Below are 21,978 nucleotides of genomic sequence, written 5' to 3' on the forward strand. Positions count from 1 at the left end.
TTTCTCTGGTCACTGAAAAGACTTTCGCAGATATCTCAACAAAATAAACCAAGAGCTAAAAGAAAGATAGATGAGCATGTGCCCTCACGAACAAAAGAACTTCACCATCCCTATGTGTGATTCTGTTTTATCTACCGACTGTAGAAATAATTACACCTCCATAAAGACCTATAAACCTGTCTGACTTGTTATATTGTCAGGGACAGGAAAATATTACTAACATACATTTTGTGAGATAACGTTTCCAGATGTTGAGGAGCTAGACCCTCAAGATATTTTCAGTTTCTTTTTTTTATGGAATAACCCGGTAGACGAGCAGACGGATCACCTGATGGTAAGCGACCGGCCTTTTGGGAGTTAGGAATTTAAGGGCTTTGGGGAAATTGGGGATTGAGAAGGGAGGTAATTGGGCCTCCGGTAACCTCACTCACACAACGAAACAAAACGCGAGCGTTGTTTCACGTCGGTTTTCTATGAGGTATTACTTCGTTCGAGCCGGCCTATTCGTGCCAAAGCATGACTCTCCCACACTCAAGATTTGGAAATAAGGCGGAATCCTCTGAAATGCAAGGATACTTACATTTCCTACTCGCAGTAGTAGGTACCTATTTGATATGTCTGTGGACAGGTTTTGATATCAGATTTAATAAACTTGACCCGACATTCATACCTTCATTTGATTGCCAATTACATGGGCGGTGTCGACAAAGTTCAAGGACTATAGATTAGATCGTGTTGCGTCTGCGCAACTCGGATCCAATTTGTGCCGGAAGATGGTTACTGAATTTACAATAGAATTCAGAAACATATGTTTTTGAAGTAAGTTCGTTTAATAAGTTTCACGCAATTATACCTAACAGTTCAAAATCATGGCAATTTTTTTGTTTATGTAAATTTACATTACCTACAAAAAAAAATATTTCTCATGCGTATTCTGCGTAAAACAGCCTAAAGTTAGATCATGACTGATGCCTACTTAAAAATCAGGTTTAGAATGACATAGAGAATTTTATTTTATATACTTACCTAGGAAATTTAAACATGAGGTAGGTAACGTTATAGGTACTTAGAGAATCTATGTGCTCTCATGTAAATGTGAATATAAGCTCAATTCGTAGACCGAGATAAAACAAGATTTCCTAAATAATTTCCTTCCTTAACTTGTCAAATCCCATCCAAAATGGTTCGTGCGTTCATGCATTACCTAGTAAAAAAACAAGCTGAATTTTCAATGATTATTAAATTATTATTATTTATCGAGTACCAAGGTATGCATCATTGCATACCTAAGTGCTATGACTAATACCTTTTAGGATTGTGTACAGGTCTCATAAACTAGGTACGAGTAGGTACTCCGTGCTCGTCAGGTTTTAGGTGAATTACGAATATGACTCTAATGTAAACGAAATAAAGATGATTTCATTTAAACCGGAATTGGTGATGTATTGACGTACCTATACCCATTCAGAGGAATATTCGTGATATCAATTTTATACGAATTTTGTGGTTCTTTTTAACAAATCATGATGACATTTTGTTTAAGGTCAAATTAAATTTTATTTGAGGGAAATATCGTGAAAAACTATTGTAGGTATAGGTATAATAATCTCGATAAATGTTAAGTGTTTTTTTTTTTATAATCGAAACAATTATTAAAATTTTAATTTGAACCATTTAAAAATGCAAGAGATTTTTAAATTAAAACGTTTTCCTACACAAGGATTTTCTTGTCGTCTTCTCGTGCGTGCGTTTACAGATATACAATTTCAATTACACACCATACCCAAAATAACAATTTGTGAATCACACTAGTGACCATATCCGCAAGATGGTTGGTAGTGGTTGGATGCGCAGAGCTGAAGATCGAGCTCAGTGCCGTGCCATTGGAGAGGCCTATGTCCAGCAGTGGACGAGAACAGGCTGATTATGATGATGATGATGAATCACACAAAGACTTGCTCCGTGCGGGAATCAACCCACATCACCGTATCAATCGTGCAGTCACACAGCTTTGGAAAAAAGGGATGCATCTGCATCTGGCGAGCTGCTTGAGAGCAATACGTTCGCTAGATATGAACGAAATGTTTATTTCTTAGTACCTCTAGCTATCCTGCCTGGCCTAAGCCTAAGATAGACACTACACAGGTACCTACATGGCACAATCATTCACATTATAATTCTAATTTCCATATTATAATAGAAGGTTAGTAAATAAATAAAAAAAATCTGTAAACGGTAAGCCACGATCTTTGTAGAAAAAATGATTAGACTTATTTCCTACTTATTCGCTGTTGCTCAAAACATTAATTCAACTGAGTCGGAAGTTGTAATTTTGTTTTTAAAATAGTATCTATTCGATTTCATTAACATACGTAATGATTTATTAGTCATCGTTAACAGTCATAATATCTTCCAGTGTATAGGTAATTACAGGGTTGAGGGAGCATCCATAATAGGTACCTATCAGTAGAAAATCCTAGTGTGGGGCAAAATTAAAAAAAGAAAGAAAGAAAAATAGTTTATTTACTCCGTGACAAAAATAATGAACATAAATAAAATAAAATAAAATAAAATAAAGGATAATGGAGGAGGAAATAAAATAATACACAGTGCAAAAAGGCCAGTGCTCAGCTAAAATGCCGTGACCCGAGCGCGATAGCTCGAGTCGCGGCGCTAATTTTCAGCACTAGCCCGTCGCTATTAAATAATATAAATAAATAATAATAAAAGTAGTCTTTCATTTGGACCCTTACCGATGGTGATGTAAAAAAATAATTTAACTAGCAGTTACTTTTTTTACACTGGAGTAGGTATTAATTACAATTAGGACGTCTATCTAATGTCATTTTTAATTAATTTGCATAGGTAACTTATCCTCGCAGAATTTATTTTGTTCGAGCGTTTTTTCGGTAGATTTTTTGTTCCAACGTCTATTATGATTAAGTAGATATTGTCTAATCTTTACTAATGAACTGATGAACCGGAACTCTTCGATGCAAATTTAATGTTCTAAAAGTTTGACATTAACTACTGGTAGGTATTAATTATAAATCATTGATTTCCACGCGTAGGTACAAATATAACAGGGCAGATGACTAATTTTTATTTGAATGTCCGTCTTGTAGACACTTATAGATGACTAGCAAATCCAGCGAACTCCGTTTCGCCACTACATAGCTCCTCTTATTTTGTCTCAGAGATGGCGCTGTATGTGAAAATTGGTTTTCCCTGTTTTCCTGCTTTTCTTCCTGAATTTTCTTTGCTATAAACCTCACGGAGCCCGAAACCTTTCCAACGAATGTAAAATCGTGGAAATCGGTTCGTGCGTTCTGAAGTTATAGCGTCAGGAAGGAAAACCCGACTCATTTTTATATTAACTATAGATGATAATGATGGTGATGATGATGATCCAATCATGTTGATCATATAACCCTGTAAATGATAGTTGTGTCGATGTGTGGCCTGCTAACTAATTTTTGTCGCAGAGTTAGGTTTTGATGACTGAGCTAATTGTCGAAAAATTTGACGATTTTTTCAACATGGCTACTTTTCGTGTTTTTGTTCTTTTTCTGGAGGTTTCTCAAATTGGTTGAATTGGGAGACAGTACTGAGTCTTATCCAGATTCAGATGAATGTCAGCAATTTACATGAAGCGACTGACACAAGACACCTGCTTTCCTCAATCCGCTATAAAAGTTACCATGGTTCATAATGCATTTTTGGTCTTTTCCCTGTCACATTTTAGGTCTTTTGATTAGCTGTTACGTCTCGTTCTATTAGTAAGGTACTTTTCTCAGATCAAAATAATCCTCCATTTTCCCTTTGTATCTTCGTATCAGATTCAAGATGGGTTCCAACCAATCAGTTCGCGCGACAGCATTCCAGCGCCCCAAAGCAACTTCCACGGAGTCTTTCATTGAGGAGGAACCTGATGACCACCACATCAGTATTTCGAATAAAATGGTTTGTATGAACGTCCTACTTACCTACCTACTGTAGAATAGATCCCTACAAGAAATAGGTGTCCATGGCGGCACTGATCGCTTACCATCAGGTGACCTGTCTGCTCATTTGCCCCCTATTCCATAAAAAAAGATAGGTACTGTCCCTAATGAAATTGTAACTTATTTGAATTACAGCTGAAAATCCTAGTCTTTTTTAAGGTGTGAAAAAATATGCTGGTACGTATGTGGTCCTGTTATTAGGTCGAAAGATTAGTAGAAGATGCAACGCTGGTCGGTGGAACGGCTGCCGTGACTACACAGCCCACACCACGCGGGGACTACAGAGACAAGATCTTTATAGAGAAACTCAAGTGTATGGACGAGAACCATTCTGAGCTAACCGGGTAAGACCATCTTGAAGTCCCTAAACAACAAAGAATGTAGCTACAGATGGACGGCACAACAACGTGACGATTTTTTTATTACTGCAGTCAGACAGCGTCTATCTGCTCTAATTCCTACATGACAAAGAAATTCTGGGGCCTTAGTCTGCTATTACAATTGTGTCAGAATGGTCGATCAATGATCAGTGCAAGAGGGACGGCCCCAGGTAAACTGCTTCAAGCCAATAAATTGGTCTCGTTCACCTTTTAGCTCTTACCGGTCTCCTTTAGAAGTAATTTGCTAAAAGAGAGTAAGTAGGTAGGTACCATCAATCTCTCTCCGGAGCTGCGGTCTACCTAGCGGGTTTATCGGGACTCCGGCTCGAAAAGCAGGAGAAGAAACGGGGTGGTTTTTAGTCAGTAAGAGTCTGACACTCCCTCTCGCATCGCCCTAGGCGGGAGAAGTCATTGAATGATTTTCCCACCTCAGAAAAAGACCATCAATCTCTGAAAACGATACTGTCACGAGGACTCGTCAACAGCTCCAACATCGTCTATACAACATCGGAGTATGCACCTGGCTTTTCTAACATCGTTTCTTATTTCAGAATAACAGTAGAGGATCTGAGCGCTTTAGCGGCTCGAATAGACATCCGCACTTCAAATATGGTTAGCGTGGAGCCAATTTGCGCAGACTGCAAGCAGCGCGTCATCGAGTGCTACGACGCATCCAAGACGGGTTCTGACATTATCAAGTGTTGGGAAACTGTAGGTAAGTTGGGTTGCTGAACGACTGGGTGAATATGAAATGTTTCTGATGGGATTGTGAGGAATTTTTTTCTAACTTTACCCGTGTGGTGAAGTAATAGAATTGGTTCTCTAATGTGGCACTACCCGTACTCTTCAAAATATTTAAAATACATTGATTTAAATCTCCAACTTCAAATCTGTTTGGAGATTAATCTTCAGATTAAGACAAACCGCTCTTTTGTAGAGGACGCTCATAGTATTGCGGTAGACGCTAACGGTCTGTTCATGTCCTTTAGGTACTGGATACAATCTGGTGTTTATCTGTACCTCAAGTATGAGTTTGCTTTACGTTTAAAATAATCGAAACGAGAGCGCGTTCGGCGCTTTGATTGGTTGGTATATTCGAGCCGGCCAATCAGAGAGCTTACTTTAAACGTAAAGCAAACTCATACTAAGGGTACTGTTATCCTTTATTCCCCAGGAGCATTTACAAAGTGCGTGCAGGAAACAGCGATGAAGCGACTCCGCGCCCGCACGGCGCGCGAGGCGCGGGAGCGGGCGCGACGCACGCGGCACGTCGCGCGCGCCAGGGAACACGCGCTCAGGGACATCGCCAGCTGACCACCGCAAGGGACTATACCTACTACATACATACTTCATACGTCACCCAGCCCAGGGGCTGTGCCGAATTAACCACTTAACAGTAGGTAATCGATAATGTAATATTGAAATCAAAGCTAATCATAGGTATCTGTTATTTTATCGATAACTATTGTGAACAATCACTATTTCTGTATCCATCTTTCGTTCTATTACTTTGAGCGTGACTAAAGAATTATCTTAAAGCTTTATGTTTTCGTAATGTAATAGATATTAAACGTTAATGTAATAGATATAGTCGTTAATAAAAGTTATAATATTGTTCATATATGGAAGTTTATTTTACTTATTAATTAGCTATACCTACTTAACTATACATAACATAGTGGAATATGCCTCTGAGAATTTACACTCAGTTTTGAACATTACTCAGTGCATATAAAGTTTAAAATTCTGTGTAATATTTGAATCTTTAATTAAAAGAGACTTTCTTCTTAACATCATCAGCGGTAAGTTTACTTCTAATTTGCACAGCAACTTTGGGCATGCCAATATCAGTCTTATTGTGATCGGTGTTGGTGTCAGGTTTGTTTGCAGGGGAGTTGGCCTGTTTGGTGGTGGATGCAGTGAGTAGTGCGAGTTTCCTGCGAAGTTCCCTGACTTGTGCGGCGCTAGCGAGCTGAGCCGCGCCACGCGATAGTACTTCAGCTCTTAACTGCTCACACTCTGATCTGGAATAACATAAGAAAAAATAAGGAACTAAAGACAGCAGAAATCCTAAGTCCTCAAAGATGTCTCAGATAGTAAATAACTGACACATTTACATTCAAGTTGAAATTGTATGTTTGCTTTCAAACACTTCTCAATTTTCGTCACATCCTGCCTGTTTTCAACCGCCACTAAACTTATTATTTATTTATAACACCTAACAATATGACATCTTACAGCTAATTCCAATACAATGCCATATTATCTTACATTATAAATAAACTCTCCTAAAATACTCCTAATATAAAAGTATAAAATAATATGGTTGGAGATCTGCATGATTGGAGAGTAAAACCAAACAAAACTCAAACTCATCTGTTGTAGTATCAATAGAATTAGTTTAAACATACTTTAAATGGTCCAATACGCCAGGCAGCCAACCATTGGCAGTAGGTTCACACAACTTCCCGAACCACCGCGACAGCTCGCGGCGCTGCTTCTCACATGCGCCCTCTAGCTGAGTGATACGCTCCTCATAGCTTTCTGTAATAGTAAGAGTATAATGTTAATTGAAAATTACTGTAATGGTGATGAAAATTAAAGGGATAACTAATAAGATTATGTAAAGCCGGATTCAGGTCAGGGTAGGTAGATGTGAAACAATGCTTGCATTGTGTTTTGTTGTGTAAGTAAGGTTACCAGAGGCCCAGTTATCCTCCTTCCAAAACTTTTTAATGCTTGTTTCCCCAACAACCCTTAAATTCCTAACACCCAAAAGGCCGGCAACACACTTAAAACGCCTCTGGTGTTTCGGATGTCCATGGGTGGCGGTTGCTTACCATTAAATGACCCATATGATTGTTTACTAACTTTTACAATAAAAAAAAGATGAGAGCAAAACTCAACTGGAGATGAGGGCAGAGAAATTAATATTAACTGTTACTTACCAATAAGTTCTCTATCATAGTGAGCTGCAGCTCCGGCCTGCTGTTCCCAGACTGTTTGCTTTTCATGTAACAAGGCATCCACCTCCGCTTGCTTGTTTGCCAGCTCTCGTCTCAGCTGAAATAAACATACAAATATTATTAACTCCTGTTTTTAAGTATGAAATACTGAAGAAACTAAACATTTTTTGATAAAATGTTCAGTGCAATTCCAATAGTTTGTATACAAAAATGTACTTACTTACTAAAGTAGCTGATCTGATAATAAGAAAAAATAATTACCCTAGAATTTGTTTGTTTCATCTGAATGAGATTCTTTGCCATTTCTTGCCTCTTGTCTTCAACTTCAGCAAAAATAGAATTGCCTTTAGCAGCTGAAACACAAAACATAGTTTATTTTTATACAACTTTAATACAAATTACATCTACATACAGTACCAACATTAGGGGGGGGGGCGCCAAGATCTAAAGTTGGAGTCTCTTACCTCTCCTGATGCAAACCCTCAGAACTGTGTTCTACGCTCTGTGCATATGCATATTTTTTATTGAGATTTTTTTTAGATGGATTTTTGAAGAGTTTGTTTTGGTTTGTAACGATATTGTTACAGTCACTCAATCACACGGTGCTTACGCTTACTATTGGTGCAATACTACAATATTTTCGCCCGGGGTATCAGTGGCCTTTACGCCGGCACTGTCTACATATTATTATTTGGACAAAACTTACCATGCGGTTGTAGGTCCTGCTGTATGTCTGTGCACTGATGCAGCATGGCTTTAGCCTCAGCTAGCTCAGCAAGTGCTGTAGCTTCCCTCTCATTAGCAGCCCTCAGCTCCTCCCTCCTAATATCAGCAGCCGCACGCATCTCGCCCATCTCAGAGATCAACTCTTCAGCTTTCAAGCGCCATGTTGCAATTTCCATTTTCGCTTCTTCAAGCGCTGCTTTCGCTGCAGCAGCATCAGACAAAGCGCTGTTCACAGTTTTCCGCGCCTCTTCTAACTCGGAATTATCTCGCTCCGGACTTTCCCGTACTTTCAAAGATTGTTCTTCTTTTAAGTTACGAATCTGTGTTTCAAACTTACTGATTTCTGCCGCATGTTGTTCTGTTAGTTGTGTGCGTTCTTCCTTTAGCTCAGAGATTTCTTCTTGAAGGTTTGTTATACGGGTAGTGAACTCACTCTTTCGCCGACCTTCATCAGCCTGGTAACTTTCTAACTCAGCATTTAAGTGCCTCTGGACGTCCAAAGCTGTTTGATAGCTTCGCCTAGCATCGTGTAGCTCCTGTTTCGTCGCTTCATAGCTGCTAGAAAGATTGTCGTATTGTTTCTTGAGCAAATAATACCGTTCACTTAGTTCACCATTTGTTAGTTCTTCAGCCTCCGTATAATTGGTCTTGTTACTGATAGTAGAGTAATCCATGGTTATCTGCACTCGAATCTAAAATATTTTCTTTGTTAAAGCCCTATTTAGCAACAATTAGTAACGTACAAATTAAACTAAATTAATTGTAAACAAAACGAACTTTTTGAATTCAAAAATGATAATTTGACAGATAGACAGGTGACGAATGGCGACGTCAATTTGTTCGTTCTGAAAATATTAAAATAAAATAAACTGATCAAAGGTCCTTTTTCAACATTTTTAGTACCGACTTCATTAGATTTATCATTATTTTGACAGATTAATGATGCGAGAATATTTAGAATAATATCTGCTGCGTGCAAAAAAATTGCTTAATTTTATTAAAGAATTGGTTTTTGAACGAAGCCACTATTGACATAACATAATGACGCTGTCATTTTTTGACATTGACATTGACAATTTTGTTGTTGTATTCCAAGGGGCGTACATAACTGTGATGTGATATCATTTATTTTTATCACGAAAATAAGGAAAACCACCGAATTAGAATAATAAAACAACATAATGTCCTCTCCTCCTCCTACCAAACCCCCTCGGGGTGTCAAACAAGGAAAAGAAACAGTGAGTATTTAGTATTTGAGCAACAAACATGTATTCACGAGATAAAGTAAGGAATTTCTGGTATTCCACTGATAGTTTGATTTCTATTTACTGAAAACATCACTATTTCTTATACGGTCATAGACCCGTTGTAATTGAAATTATAAATTTTTCACTAAATTGTGGATAATATTAAGAAAACTACTCTTGACAGCAGTACCTATACCGTATGTGGGTCGAAGACACCATATCTATAGTTTTACTGACAAAAGTAATGCCAATATGTTTACAAATGTAACATACATGATATAATCTTTCTACATTACTTTTTCAGAGTGGTTTACTAATGTCAGTGATCCGCACCCTCTCAGCGAGTGAGACAAACGAACAGCGAGAGAAAGAGAGGGCGAAGCTAGAGAAGGAGTACAAGAAGAGTGATGCTAGGCTTGATGAGCTGGTGGAACAACATGCACAGGAGATTATGGAAGTTATGCAGGTAGGGGATAGAACCTTGTGTGATAGTAACCCACAGCCCTATAATGCTGCTCATGCAAGAGGATGGCAAGTACTGATCTGATCTATTCTGAGTTAACTATATGTACTTTTTAACACATTAACTGCCACCGTGACCTACATTAGTGGAGGATTTGCCTTCAACAGTTTTCTGATGGCAGTTAAAGGCTTAAGATTATTTAGACACCACTGACAAACATTGGAAACCTGGGCTTATAATATATAATTATAAGTTTGAAATCACCATCCTGCTTTGAACAGGCATAGTGATTAATGCTCAAACCTTCTCCGTGTGAGGAGAGGCCTTTGGTCAACAGTGGTATGTGATAATGATAAATACTGCTAATATCTTAAAATAATTTTATTATCTTAATTCCGTTGGTGTTGACTGCCTCGTTGGTCGAGTGGTCGCAAGTGCGACTGCCGAACAAGGGGTCTCGGGTTCGATTCCCGGGTCGGGCAAAGTATTACTGGGCTTTTTCGAATTTTCGAAAAATTTCTCAGTAGTAGCACGGAGTCTGGAATTGTGTCCAGGATATGGCAATAGGCTCACCCCCTATTACATGGGACTTATAACACAAATGGTGAAAAGTGGGTGTACATTGTATAGCGGCATTACGTGCCGTAATGTGCACCTCTGCCTACCCCTTCGGGGATAAAAGGCGTGAAGTTGTGTGTGTGTGTGTGTTTAATTCCGTTGTAGGTATTACTAGTAATTATGATAAGTATGGCCTAGAAATGTTTCTAGATCATACTCATCTATGGTATTCAGATTTAACAACTCTAAATTCTAGTAACTTCACTTTACTGTGTAAAATATGCAAGGTTATTTAACATGTTAACTGCTGAGTAAGTCACCAGTGACCTATGTTAGCGGAGGACTTACCTTCTACAGTTTTCTGGCAGTCAAAGGCTTAATTTTCTGGTTGTGACATTTTTGCTGCTACTTTTTATATTTAAGTTAGCAAATATATTGTAGGCTATTTTTATGAAAATAGTCTAATTAGTATTTTATTTAATTTTACAGAAATTCAGCAGTGTAGTATCAGCACTGACAGTGTGGGGACAGCACTGTGATGCTGTGGTAGCTCGCCTCGGTGCGTGTCGCGGGTTGTTGCGGCTGCGGCGCGATGATCTGAAGAGACTCTGGGCTGATGCTCGCACCCATCACTATGCCTTGCAGATGCTTACTGATATGTGAGTAAAGGCTTTGGAACATTGATTGCATATCGCCATCATGATTAATATTATGCTTATTTGTGTGCTTCATTTAATAAAAAAAGATAAAACAAAACAAGTCCATTATACATTATTATCTTAAATAATGAAAAGAAAAACTGTAACTTATTATTTGTGGAGTTTCATGAGAAAATTATTTAGGAAAGTTAAAAATCTAATTTTAATATGTACAACTAAAATTGTTGTACATACTTATTTATTTATTTTACTTAAGTATTTCTGTTATATGTAAGGTACATTAAAATAGAATTCTTACTCATATTATAATTGTAATACAGAATATGTTTATCATTCACTTTAAATAGATCAATGAGGCACTTTTGAAAGTCCAAAAATATTTTTGAATATTAATTGGATAAATAGGAAAATTAAGTAATAAAAATAAATCTTTCATGTTTTTCTCAGTGAGCGAGTAGTAGTATCAGAGCGCGAAGCCCGCGAGTCCCTGGCAGCAGGCCGGGTCCTGGCCGCGGCGCACACACTGCACGCCGCGCTGTCCACCGCCAATACCACGCTTTCACATGTCGACGCACTCAACGCTACTAGGCAACATCTACAGGTATGATACCAAAACTACTTCAATTAAAGATATTATGAGTCGAAGTTTGGCCACTATCTCGCCGTGTGGTAATGGATGATGCCGCCTATGATAAGCGCCTACCTTATGGTTAGTTATTATGTTAGACACTCAAGGATACCTTTTAGAAAACATTGGCTCTAGCAAAGATTTCTAGATTGCCACTTTAATAACATACATAATGTTCCACCCTTTAGGTACTATTTTTAGTATTTTTACATTTTAACAATTTTTATACAAAGAACGTTTTTTATTACAGTTTTATCCAGGCGTTGATCAATCAATACATGTGATCAGATTATCAATTTGTTTTATATCCTAAATACCTCACTTTTTAGGGTAATTTCGAAGCCTAATTAACACCCATAAATATTAATTTTTAGCTAAAAAAGCAAGAACTAGTGGACGTAATAGTCCGACGTTTGAGTGAGGCAGTGTACAGAGATGAACGCGCGCCACTAACGAGGCGCGTGTCTGCAAGGAGGCGGACTGCGCTACTACTGGCTGGTGAGAATCGTATTCCATTTTTAAATCGTTAGACTTCTAACATAGTTTATTAGTCTTCAAACGAATATCAACTTTAATGTGAAAGCAAATAAAGTTGGTTTTAGGATGGACATAAGTTTTATTTAATGTTATTACTTATAATACTCTTTTTTCCAGAATTAACAAAGAGTGAAGAGGTAACAGACGCGTACTTGCAAGAAGTGACGCCGGAGTTCGAAGCCTCTCTGTCGGAGGAGGACAAAACCTTTGAGACCACCGTCATGATATCCTTAGAGGCTCTTGGAGTATTGGAGCAACTCAAGGAAGCCACCGAGGTTATTAAATAAGACTCAATACAGTTTTGTAGCAAAATCGTATTTTTTTATCGATTTATTATCGATTATTCGATTTTTTCGTGAGACATACTAAATTAATTATTATGTTATCGGCTTACTCATGTAGCTGTTTGACGAGGAACTCGTTACTCGACTAGTTTCAAGCCATGCTGGAGGCTCATATGCATGAGCAGTATTCCGCGACGTGTGTCGCGGTGATTGTCGCGGTAATCTTAATAATTAATTATTCGATTTATCCATGTTAATAAGATTTCATTTTCACCCTTACATAGATACCTACATCACTAACTATTCATATCTTTCCAGAAATTCAAGGTCCAAATTCAAAATGAACTGCTAGAAGTAATAGACTCCGTGTCTCGTCGCATTATTGAAGAAGGAGAGGTGGAAGCCGACGCCGATGTAGAAGAGGATGGCGAGATACCGGACAGTGAAGGAGTGACAGAGACAGGACGACCTCTAGCGAGACTAGTCACGAGTTTAAGCGAAGAATTCCGAGCGTGCGCTACGAGGAATAAGAGGTTTGTTGGATAAGGATAGTGTTATAAAATAGTGAAGGAAAGAAAGAGATAGTAAATATTATTTTATGTGTTTATTTTAATCTAGCAAATGGTACCTTTCCAATAAATGTAAATATATCTGTATTATTTTCCTTGTAAAAATTATTCTTTAACAAAATTTTTTTGCGGCATCCAATCCAAATTTTATATTAATAGTAGTCAATCTATTGAAGAACTTGCTTCGAAAGTATATCGAATTTAATTAATAACTATTAAAGTCCTTGTTCCTACCACATTACACTAAGATATAATTCTGAGTGACTGAAAATCTACACACAAAATGATCATAGCAATATGTTCCAGACTGCTCCAACTATGGAGGGCCTCGCTCCAGAAATATCGCGTGCCAGACTCCTGTCTACATACTGAGCAACATTACTGGAGCGCTGTGCAACAAGTGGTGAGTTTATATAACTACTTTATACTCATCATCATCATACAAGGGCTATAGGCTACGGTTAAGCCCGAAACTGGTCGAGCATCCTCGTATGTTAGAAACATCATCATTAATATAATTTATTATTTGACCGGCAAACTTTGTACCGCCTTAAACGTATTATTCTCATCTCTTAAACTTTCCCTGGACTTCCACAAATAATTTAAGACCGAAATTAGCCAAATCGGTCGTAGATTAACAGCAATACATTTTTAAACACGAAGATTATATTTGTGTCCTAGAGAAACACACACAGTCTTTCTGTGTCTTTTACAAAACAACTAATTTAATACTATCACTGTCACAACAGCTAGAACTCTCAAGCGTAAAGCGCAATATATCTTTTTAGCTTATTAATTTTCACTGACACAAAAATTAATCCTTATCATAATTCCAGCTACAACTCCTTCTAACGGAGTACTTAGAGATCGAGAGCGTGAACCTCGCGGCGCAGCGGTCAGTGAGCTCAGCAGTGGCTGATACTACTGAGCTGAGGCTCGCTGACTACTTCGCCAAGAAGAGGCCGCAACGACGACGGCCTAAACTGTTCAAATTGTCTGGTAAGTCTATAGAGAAAGTTGATTTTCTTTAGTATAATTATGTGTTTAGGAATATAGTGTTGTGTTTGATTTTGTGTCTGTCTTTACAGAAGGCTAAAGGCTCCCCCACTCAGGCACGTTACTATCGGTCGATAATATCGCATGCGTTACTGCGATATATGTGTTCAGTATATTTTATATTAGGATGGTCATATAGTCACATATTGCTGCGATATTAACGCCGCAATGGAAGTAAGACGTTGCGTTTACGTTGCGTCCTGCGATATTCCGATATATCATATAAAGTCTAGAATGTTTTGTATCAGGACGCAAACGACCGTACACACACCTGCGGTAATAACATTAGTATCTACTTGTAGGAAATATCGGACGATAAAATGCAGCTGTGTGTAAGGAATGTAAAAGGAATCAGATCGCATTTACGTAATACCGCATGCGATATTATCCACCTTAAATAACTCGCCTGTGTGGGGCAGCCTTAATAATATGTGATCATCGTACGACTTAACCGTCATTAAAAGCAGTTCAATGAATAAATTGAACTTTTATTTCATCGATGGGGACTTTTTTTCCTATCTATGCCAATTTCCAGCTCTATGCGAATTGTGTCCAGGTTGCGACTTCATTTCGTCTATTGTGACCGGGCTAGTACCCATTTTTAAGTGTTCATCTCTGGGTTTTAAAAACACCTCCTATTAGACCTGGCCTATTCCCTATAGGTCCCCCGGCGGTGTCCCCGGGCCTGTCGGCGCGGCGCCACAACTACCCGCTAGTCTGCCGGCCCGACCCCGCCCACCTACACGCCGTGCTACCCGCACTGCAACCACTCTGCGCGTACATCGAACCTGTCACTGGGTGAGACTTATTACTTTACAGGACTTAGCTTAGAAGTTCGAGCCTGCTAGAATACGAAAAGAAACTGCCCAAACGCAAGGTAATAGAATGAAACAGTCGCACCAAAGAAATCCCAAGGTGGCAAGCATGGGCAAGAAGTGATGTGACTGTTAGCATTAACTGTAATTTAATTACCCGACTGCGCCAGAAGGAGGGTTATGTTTTTTCGAGAGTATTTATGTATGTATGTATGTATGTATAATTGTTTGGCACGCTCTGCAGCCTAAACGGCTTGATGGATTTTGGCTTGCGAGGTGTCGTTGGATTCGTATTACATATTAAAATGGAAATCCAATTTATATTAAAAACAATTTCTGCAAGCTACGACAACCACCTCAGGGTACATCAGCGATGCCAATGGAAGAAAGCAGTTCTCAAACTAATTGTTCAGTTTTTTGGTTGCTTTGTAAAAGTATCTAATGCTTGTGAAACTGGCTTTAAAAATTCACCGCCCTCCAGCTACTTGGAATAACGATGTTTATAAAAGCGGTAAAATAACAATGATTAGATGTTGGATGTAGAGAATTAGAAGATTAAATTTACTGGTGCGTTAGCAGAGATTCTTTCTTTCTTTTTTTAAAAAAAAACGTTACCCCACATTAGGATTTTCTCCTCTGTCGTGGGTGTGTTTACAAACATACAAGTTCACATACACATGACACCCAGACCCGAAACAACAATTTGTGGATCACACAAAGAGTTGCTCCGTGCGGGAATCGAACCCGCTACCCGTTGCGCGGCAGCCAGTTGCCCAGCCACCGCACCAACCGTGCAGTCAAAATGTTCTATTGTTATATTATCATTCTAATGTTTAGTAGTGAACGAAAAAGTTGATGGTAATGAGCATAAATTAATTGGTTTAGAGGCGGCGAGTGTTCCCTGCGCGCGTTCCTGTCGGACTACGTGCAGACCGGGGAGAGCGAGCGACTGGCCACGGCCGCGCGCGCCAACATTGACGAAATCATGCGCGCCGGGAACGCTTGGAGGGAGAAGGGGGCGCCACCTGCTACTGCGCTCAAAGCTGGGTAGGTATTTTTTACCGATAGTTTTTATTGCTTTCTCTTTCGGATGGGCTGTTTCAAAGTCAAAGTCAAAGCATTTATTTCAATTAATCCTAAATTTGAAACGTCAAATTGAATTGTCCGTCAGTCTGTCTGTCAGTGAAGCTAGGTGCTCGTTCTAAAGTGTTGCTTCGAATGGAGAAGAACGAGCAAGAAACTCCAACGTTACTCTTTTAATAAAATGTTTTTTACAATATCTCTGATACATTATTTGATAATTTACCTATTGTATATGTGGGATAGGATTTTTAAATAAAAAATAATAACTCTTCTTCTAAGTATATTTTATTTTTCGTCTTCGTGCCAAATCTTATAATGACAATCTGACGTCTTTCTTCCATTCACTTCCTTTCATCGTCTATATCCCTCTCTTTCACACATAACACTCTCTCTTACACTCCTCTTGGGTTCCGTTTCCCACATATATATATATATGTAGGAATGTTGTGTGTAACTTTTATTTGTGTGTAGGTCCCGGCACAGCATGATATTCTCGTGCAGCGGTCTGGCGTGGCGGTGTGTGGTGGACACAGCCCGTGCCGCGCGGCGCTGCGCGGCCTGCGGCGGCACCGCGGCGCTGCGGGCGCTGGCCGCCGCGCTCGCAGCGCTCCTCGCGCACGCACGCGCCGCGCACGGACGCATGTGTCCCACCACTACGGCTGTACAAGGTAACTACTACTGTCTTTCATCGGACAAGCCGTCGCACGGCGAGTATCCATCCTTACGTTGTCGAAACTTCTACGGTTCGGACTAAGCGTTTCGCTTCGTCGTTTATTCCGCGTACATCGAAGGACTGGAACAATCTGCCTGCTGCGGTTTTTCCATCGGATTACAATGTGGGTGTCTTTAAGTCTAGAGTGAATAAGGCTCTTAAGAAACTAGTGCGCCTCACCATCAACGATTACATCACTACTTACCACCAGGAAAGATTGTAGTCAAGCATTAGTTTCTATCGAATAAAAAAAATACTACACGCCACGCTCACACACATGCGTAATAAGTAATGGTCAAAAATCACCCCTCACAAAGCGAGACATTCCCTTGACTTTCAGCAGTAAACGAAAATGAAAACACCTACCTGCTTGCTCTGTCTCGTAACACTAGTAAAGAACAATCTGTTACACTAGATTTTTATACGTTTTATTGCCTACAGGAGTATCGAGAGCTCAGCGATGGTTGGCTGATGACGACATAGTACGCTTCCTAATGTCACTGAACAACTGGACCGCCGTTATACACCCAGACGCCAAGCTCAGTGCCGAAGTAAGTTCAAATTACTTTCATTTATAGGGCGAGGAATCACGTTAACGCGATCCGTACGTATCTGCGTATAGCCCTCTGATTGGTTGGTTAATAAAAAGCAGGCCAATCGGAGCACCGAAATCAAATAAAGGCAATCTGATATTTTGTTGACACGAAAACTTTTTCTTGCCAGGACCTAAAGCAGGCGTATGAACGTGAAGCAGAGATCTTAGGTTCGAGCCTCGGCGACGGGGCCGTCACTCGCAAGGAAATCATTCCTGATATTAACGCACTCGCCGATATTGCGGTCTTGTGCGAGACTTTGGTAAGTTAATGTATTTATATTTTTCTCTTTAAACCCCAATATAGGGACTAACATTGAGATTGTTAACTGTTTTATGTCTCGACAAAAATATTTTGATACCTACCTAAAGTTAAAAAAGCCGTGACGACCTTAAGGCGCGGTGAATAGACAACTTTTATGTATTTGAGGGGGTGAAGCAGGTGAAAGGGTCTCGTGTACTGAGGGGTGCACCGTGCAAATGTCATTGATACGCGTATTCCATTTTATTTAGGAGCGTAATTTCGCTACTACAGTATCATGGACGAGTGGCCCAGTGCGTTGCTGTCTAGATTCGCATTCCGTGATCCTTAAGATCGAATCTCATTACTCGTATTAGTTTTTGTTTTCTTATTTTTTCAATATTATGTTGTATACATTTTTATTTTATTTTTAATTTTTTTTTATTAGTTTTTTTATGACTAAAACCGAAATCGAACAATAATTTACACAAACTTACTACTACTATAGTTTTTGCGCTAGTGACAGTTGCCTGTATGACGTTGACGTCTCTCAGTACCACATAATTAGGGATGGACATTAGAAAGATCTTTTTTATCGCTATCGATACTCGCAGCATACATTGAATTCTCTTTAATTTTGTTATTAAAGTGTGTTGTTTAGTTGTGCAGTGTATCTGCGTGTATATAATGTCAGATATACAGATACAGATTCAGATGATCCTGACTCAGATAATAATATGAGTTTGGACGAATAAAAAGTAAATAATTTTTCTTAGCAACTTTTTAACCCATTTTATAATGTTCCGTTGATTCAATGAACGAAACACAATGAACGAGTGTCATCTGTCAATCGGTATATGACTGATATCAGACAGGAGTGTTGTAAGAAGTTTAAATCACAGAGTACGTTATACATAAATGATTAAATAATCATAAATGTTTGATAACTTAATTTAAGTTTTCACGCTTCCCAGATAGAAACAAGGTACCATATTTTGTGATTTCCCTTAGAAAAAAATTACGGTTTTTTTAATATACATTTCAACTAGTTAACTGCTGGGCCCAAAAGTCCCCTTCTCCTTTCAAGAATGGTACGGAACGTTACTGAATGTGTCATCTGCACCATGCTACGCGGTAATAGTATATGAAAAAATTAATTGTATTTACACAACTTATAATTCAAATCGATTTCGTACAAAAAAATATACTGACAACCCAACTTAGAAAAAACTAATTACAAAATAAAATATTACAAACAGCAAAAAGATATGTTAGTGAATGATTATTTTCTGAGCGGCGATTGACACAAACTGACATAGGTCCACCAAGCAGCGCGCCTCAGCGGTCACTGCCGGTCCGCGTAGGAATGAAAGAGAAACGAATAGATGTCATGATCGGACGACGTTTTGTTCGATTCGTTCTGAGTTATTTATCATGAATTATATTAATTCTTACAAATATCTCATTTCAATCGACAAATAAATAAGGCAGATCCCTTTATTATTTTAAATTACGTCACTGTTATTAATTTTATTAAGATATGTTCATAAATAATATAGTTACAATGGCTAGAATTTCAATTTAAATGGTTAGTTTATGATTTTTTTCTATCGAGAAAATTAATAGAAATCGTGTTTTGAAGAAGGTGGTCCATTCATAAAAATGATCAAGATTAACATATATTTTTTTTGTTGTTCTAACATGTAAACATTGGGCAAAAAAACTGTTGAATCAATCCTATTTTGACTATGCACAGCGCCTTAAAAGTTTAACCAAACTTCAGTTTAAAGTTAAACAATATATTTTTAGGACTGGTTGAGCGCCAACATCAGAGGTCTGCCATCCATGTTGGGTGGTCCAGGAGGACTGAACAAGCTTCCTGAGAAGTTCTTAAGCGATATCTCTAGTAACGTCAAGCAGTTAGACGAAATGTCACATAAGTGCTTGCTGTTCTTACATTTGGAGGTAAGTGGCTATTTTGTAGTACCTAATAAATAATAATGTGTGTGTTAAGTTTGTAATACTTTGTGAGTTTCCATTCATTGATGTAGGTCTAGGTGTAAATCTTCCTTGGTGTTGTCTGATGTGTATGATATTGGATTATGTATGTAAATTATTAAAAAAGTTTTTACAATGTTTTACATCATTATCATACATACTCGATTAAGATTAGATCGTATCTGTCTGTCCTGTAGCTCCGCATCGAGTGCTTCCACTACCTCGGGCAAGAGGAGCGCAGCGAGGGCGCGGACACGGCGGGCGAGGGCGCGGGCGGGGGCGCGGGGGGCGCGGCTCAGTTAGCGCACGCACTGCTGGGGTTCCACGAGCAGGCGGGCGGCGTGCTGGCGGCGCGGCGCCTGGCCTACGTGCTGCGCGGGCTGGGCGACATGATGTCGGCCGCCGTGGTGTGGCGCTGGCAGGGCGCGGCCGGGGGCGCGGGGGCCGGGGCCCACCGCCTCGCCACGCTGCGCCACTGCCTGGCCGCGCTCGGCCTGCCGCACTCCGGTCTGCACCGCGCGCACACGTATCTACACCTGCTCAGCTGCACGCCCGAGGTATGAAGCCTTACATTCTTAGCCCCTTACGTACTATACCCTTTGCGCTATAACAAGGTGCGGCTGACAGATGCCAGTATGACGTTGACGTCTCTCTTTAGGGATGGACATTAGAAAAATCTTTTTTTATCGCTATCGATACTCGCAGCATACATTTAATTCTCTTTAATTTTTTTATTAAATGTGTGTGTTATTTAGTTGTGCAGTGTAACTACGTGTATATACTTGTCAAAATAAATATTTTATGACCGAGCCCTGAGGTGTTTTAAAATTTCAGTTTTACAGAACCGTGAAGAATATAAGTGTATATTAGTTTGTATATGTTACTAAAGCAACCACGATCTTTCAGATTAAGTACCACCACGCATTATCAAAGGCGCCGGAACTGTCTACTATATATTTGTGCTCTGATAAAGTCACTGTGGTTCGGGGAGAGAGAGCCGCGTCTACAGTAGATTTACCCACATAATTAAAGGTTTTTTAAGAGTGATAATTGAACGACGCATGATTTTCGTTTTATATTCTAAAAAAACATCGACTACCTATCCATCGTAGCAGTACATCCCATCACTAAACACGACTATGGATTTACGTTATACGCATAACACTTTACTTTATTTTTGATTTCATTAGATTTTATTTAAAGACTAGAACATTCCGGTTGGATTTAATTTAATTAACTACTCTTCCGAATGATATAACACAATACGAATGTGATACAGTTAAAATACTAAGGCATAATTTTTAAATCGCAGCAACTTTCAAGAGTGATACGAAACGTTACTGAATCTGTCAGCCGCACCTTGTTACAGCGCATTGGGTATAGCGGCCAACCGCACAGTTAGCCGCCCCCACAGTTAACCGTTTTTCCAATTTTTTATCCGACTACGCTATCGTAGTCGCATAAAAAATTGCTCTATCTATATAGAGCAGCTATGTTGCATACACCTACGCCAGACGATAAACCGTCTCCGCAATCAGTCGCTATTGCATATAAAGGCTTATTCAGTTCATCTGTTTAAATCCATAACTTTGTTTAAGGTTAATTTTCATATTTCAAACTCAACTGAATAATTAAAGAAACCATATTCTAATATCCTACTTAATTCATCCACAGGAAATAATAACATCGGTTCGCGAGAAAGGCGCCCAATTCACCGAACTAGAATACCTAAACGCATTCAAAGTGATCGAAACTCGTCGCGGCATCTCGCCCGCTGACATGAAGATGCATCTGAAACAACTCTCTGCTGCATTAGGACATGTTGGAGTTACTGTATAAACTAAGAATAGAATAAAATATGTTATTTAATAATAAAATACACTGGTCCGTTATTAAAAAACCATTAAAATCGTTGCATATTAATGGCCGTGGCAAAAATTCTATAAATATGCACTGTAAAACATGTATGCTTAGTGTGCCTTAGCAATATTAATGTTAAGTATTTATTTTAATTTTTATTTAAAAAGACATTTTTTATTTACATAATCAAGTATTAATTACTATTTCCTTTTACTTATTATTTGCAATAAAATTATATGATACAAAATTATTTCATCTTTTTTTTCTTGACAATTTAATGTCCTGAATTATTGTTGAAATGAGGTGTGGATGCTTTATGAACGCTTCGTTATCAAAAGCCAGTGTCCATCCACTGCTGACCGTAGGCCTCTCCAACAGTACACCATTGAGCTCGATCTGTAGACCTTATCCAACCACAACACTGCCAGTCACAATGTAAATATCGTCACTCCAATTAGCTGGAGAGGTGTAGATATCAGGCGCCGAACAAACATTCATTTATTTCAAGTTTTTTTTGTAAACTTCAAGTAATTTGGACTGATTTGTGTACGTTGCGTACCAAGCAAAATCCTCGTAGTTCTTATTTTTCAATGATCAATT

General features: G+C 38.9%; 3 protein-coding genes across 4 annotated transcripts in view; 2 read left to right on the plus strand and 1 right to left on the minus strand.

Annotated features, from left to right (window-relative positions):
• The window catches only part of LOC118282446 (uncharacterized), a 15,900-nt gene extending 10,072 nt beyond the window's left edge, over positions 1 to 5,828 (plus strand). The window contains exons 2-5 of the mRNA XM_035603524.2: positions 3,840 to 3,963; positions 4,206 to 4,348; positions 4,936 to 5,099; positions 5,559 to 5,828. Coding sequence (XP_035459417.2) covers positions 3,847 to 3,963; positions 4,206 to 4,348; positions 4,936 to 5,099; positions 5,559 to 5,698 — 564 coding nt within the window. The 5' untranslated portion in view covers positions 3,840 to 3,846 and the 3' untranslated portion in view covers positions 5,699 to 5,828. The remainder of the gene's footprint in view (positions 1 to 3,839; positions 3,964 to 4,205; positions 4,349 to 4,935; positions 5,100 to 5,558) is intronic.
• Positions 5,829 to 6,003: 175 nt separating this feature from the next.
• On the minus strand, positions 6,004 to 8,853 carry LOC118282287 (protein Spindly). The gene is made up of 5 exons (XM_035603284.2): positions 8,057 to 8,853; positions 7,612 to 7,703; positions 7,333 to 7,447; positions 6,796 to 6,928; positions 6,004 to 6,408 (listed from the first exon to the last, which is right to left on the minus strand). The coding sequence occupies exons 1-5, from the start codon at positions 8,748 to 8,750 to the stop codon at positions 6,150 to 6,152; spliced, it is 1,293 nt and encodes a 430-aa protein (XP_035459177.2). The 5' UTR covers positions 8,751 to 8,853; the 3' UTR covers positions 6,004 to 6,149.
• Positions 8,854 to 9,160: 307 nt separating this feature from the next.
• On the plus strand, positions 9,161 to 21,628 carry LOC118261830 (exocyst complex component 4). Of its 2 annotated transcripts, none has more exons than XM_050701356.1 (17): positions 9,161 to 9,314; positions 9,628 to 9,789; positions 10,834 to 11,003; positions 11,451 to 11,604; positions 12,006 to 12,129; positions 12,286 to 12,443; positions 12,771 to 12,985; positions 13,328 to 13,424; positions 13,858 to 14,020; positions 14,740 to 14,875; positions 15,778 to 15,939; positions 16,447 to 16,643; positions 17,129 to 17,238; positions 17,411 to 17,542; positions 19,330 to 19,485; positions 19,716 to 20,075; positions 21,193 to 21,628. In XM_050701356.1, exons 1-17 carry the CDS (start codon positions 9,258 to 9,260, stop codon positions 21,355 to 21,357), a joined length of 2,718 nt encoding a protein of 905 aa, XP_050557313.1. In that variant the 5' UTR covers positions 9,161 to 9,257; the 3' UTR covers positions 21,358 to 21,628. The 2 variants fall into 2 exon arrangements, with proteins under 2 accessions (XP_050557313.1, XP_050557314.1); XM_050701357.1 differs by having other exon boundaries at positions 9,296 to 9,360.
• The last annotated feature ends 350 nt before the right edge of the window (positions 21,629 to 21,978 follow it).

This window comes from Spodoptera frugiperda, chromosome 20, assembly GCF_023101765.2.
Source record: "Spodoptera frugiperda isolate SF20-4 chromosome 20, AGI-APGP_CSIRO_Sfru_2.0, whole genome shotgun sequence".
NCBI classification, from domain to species: Eukaryota; Metazoa; Arthropoda; class Insecta; order Lepidoptera; family Noctuidae; genus Spodoptera; species Spodoptera frugiperda.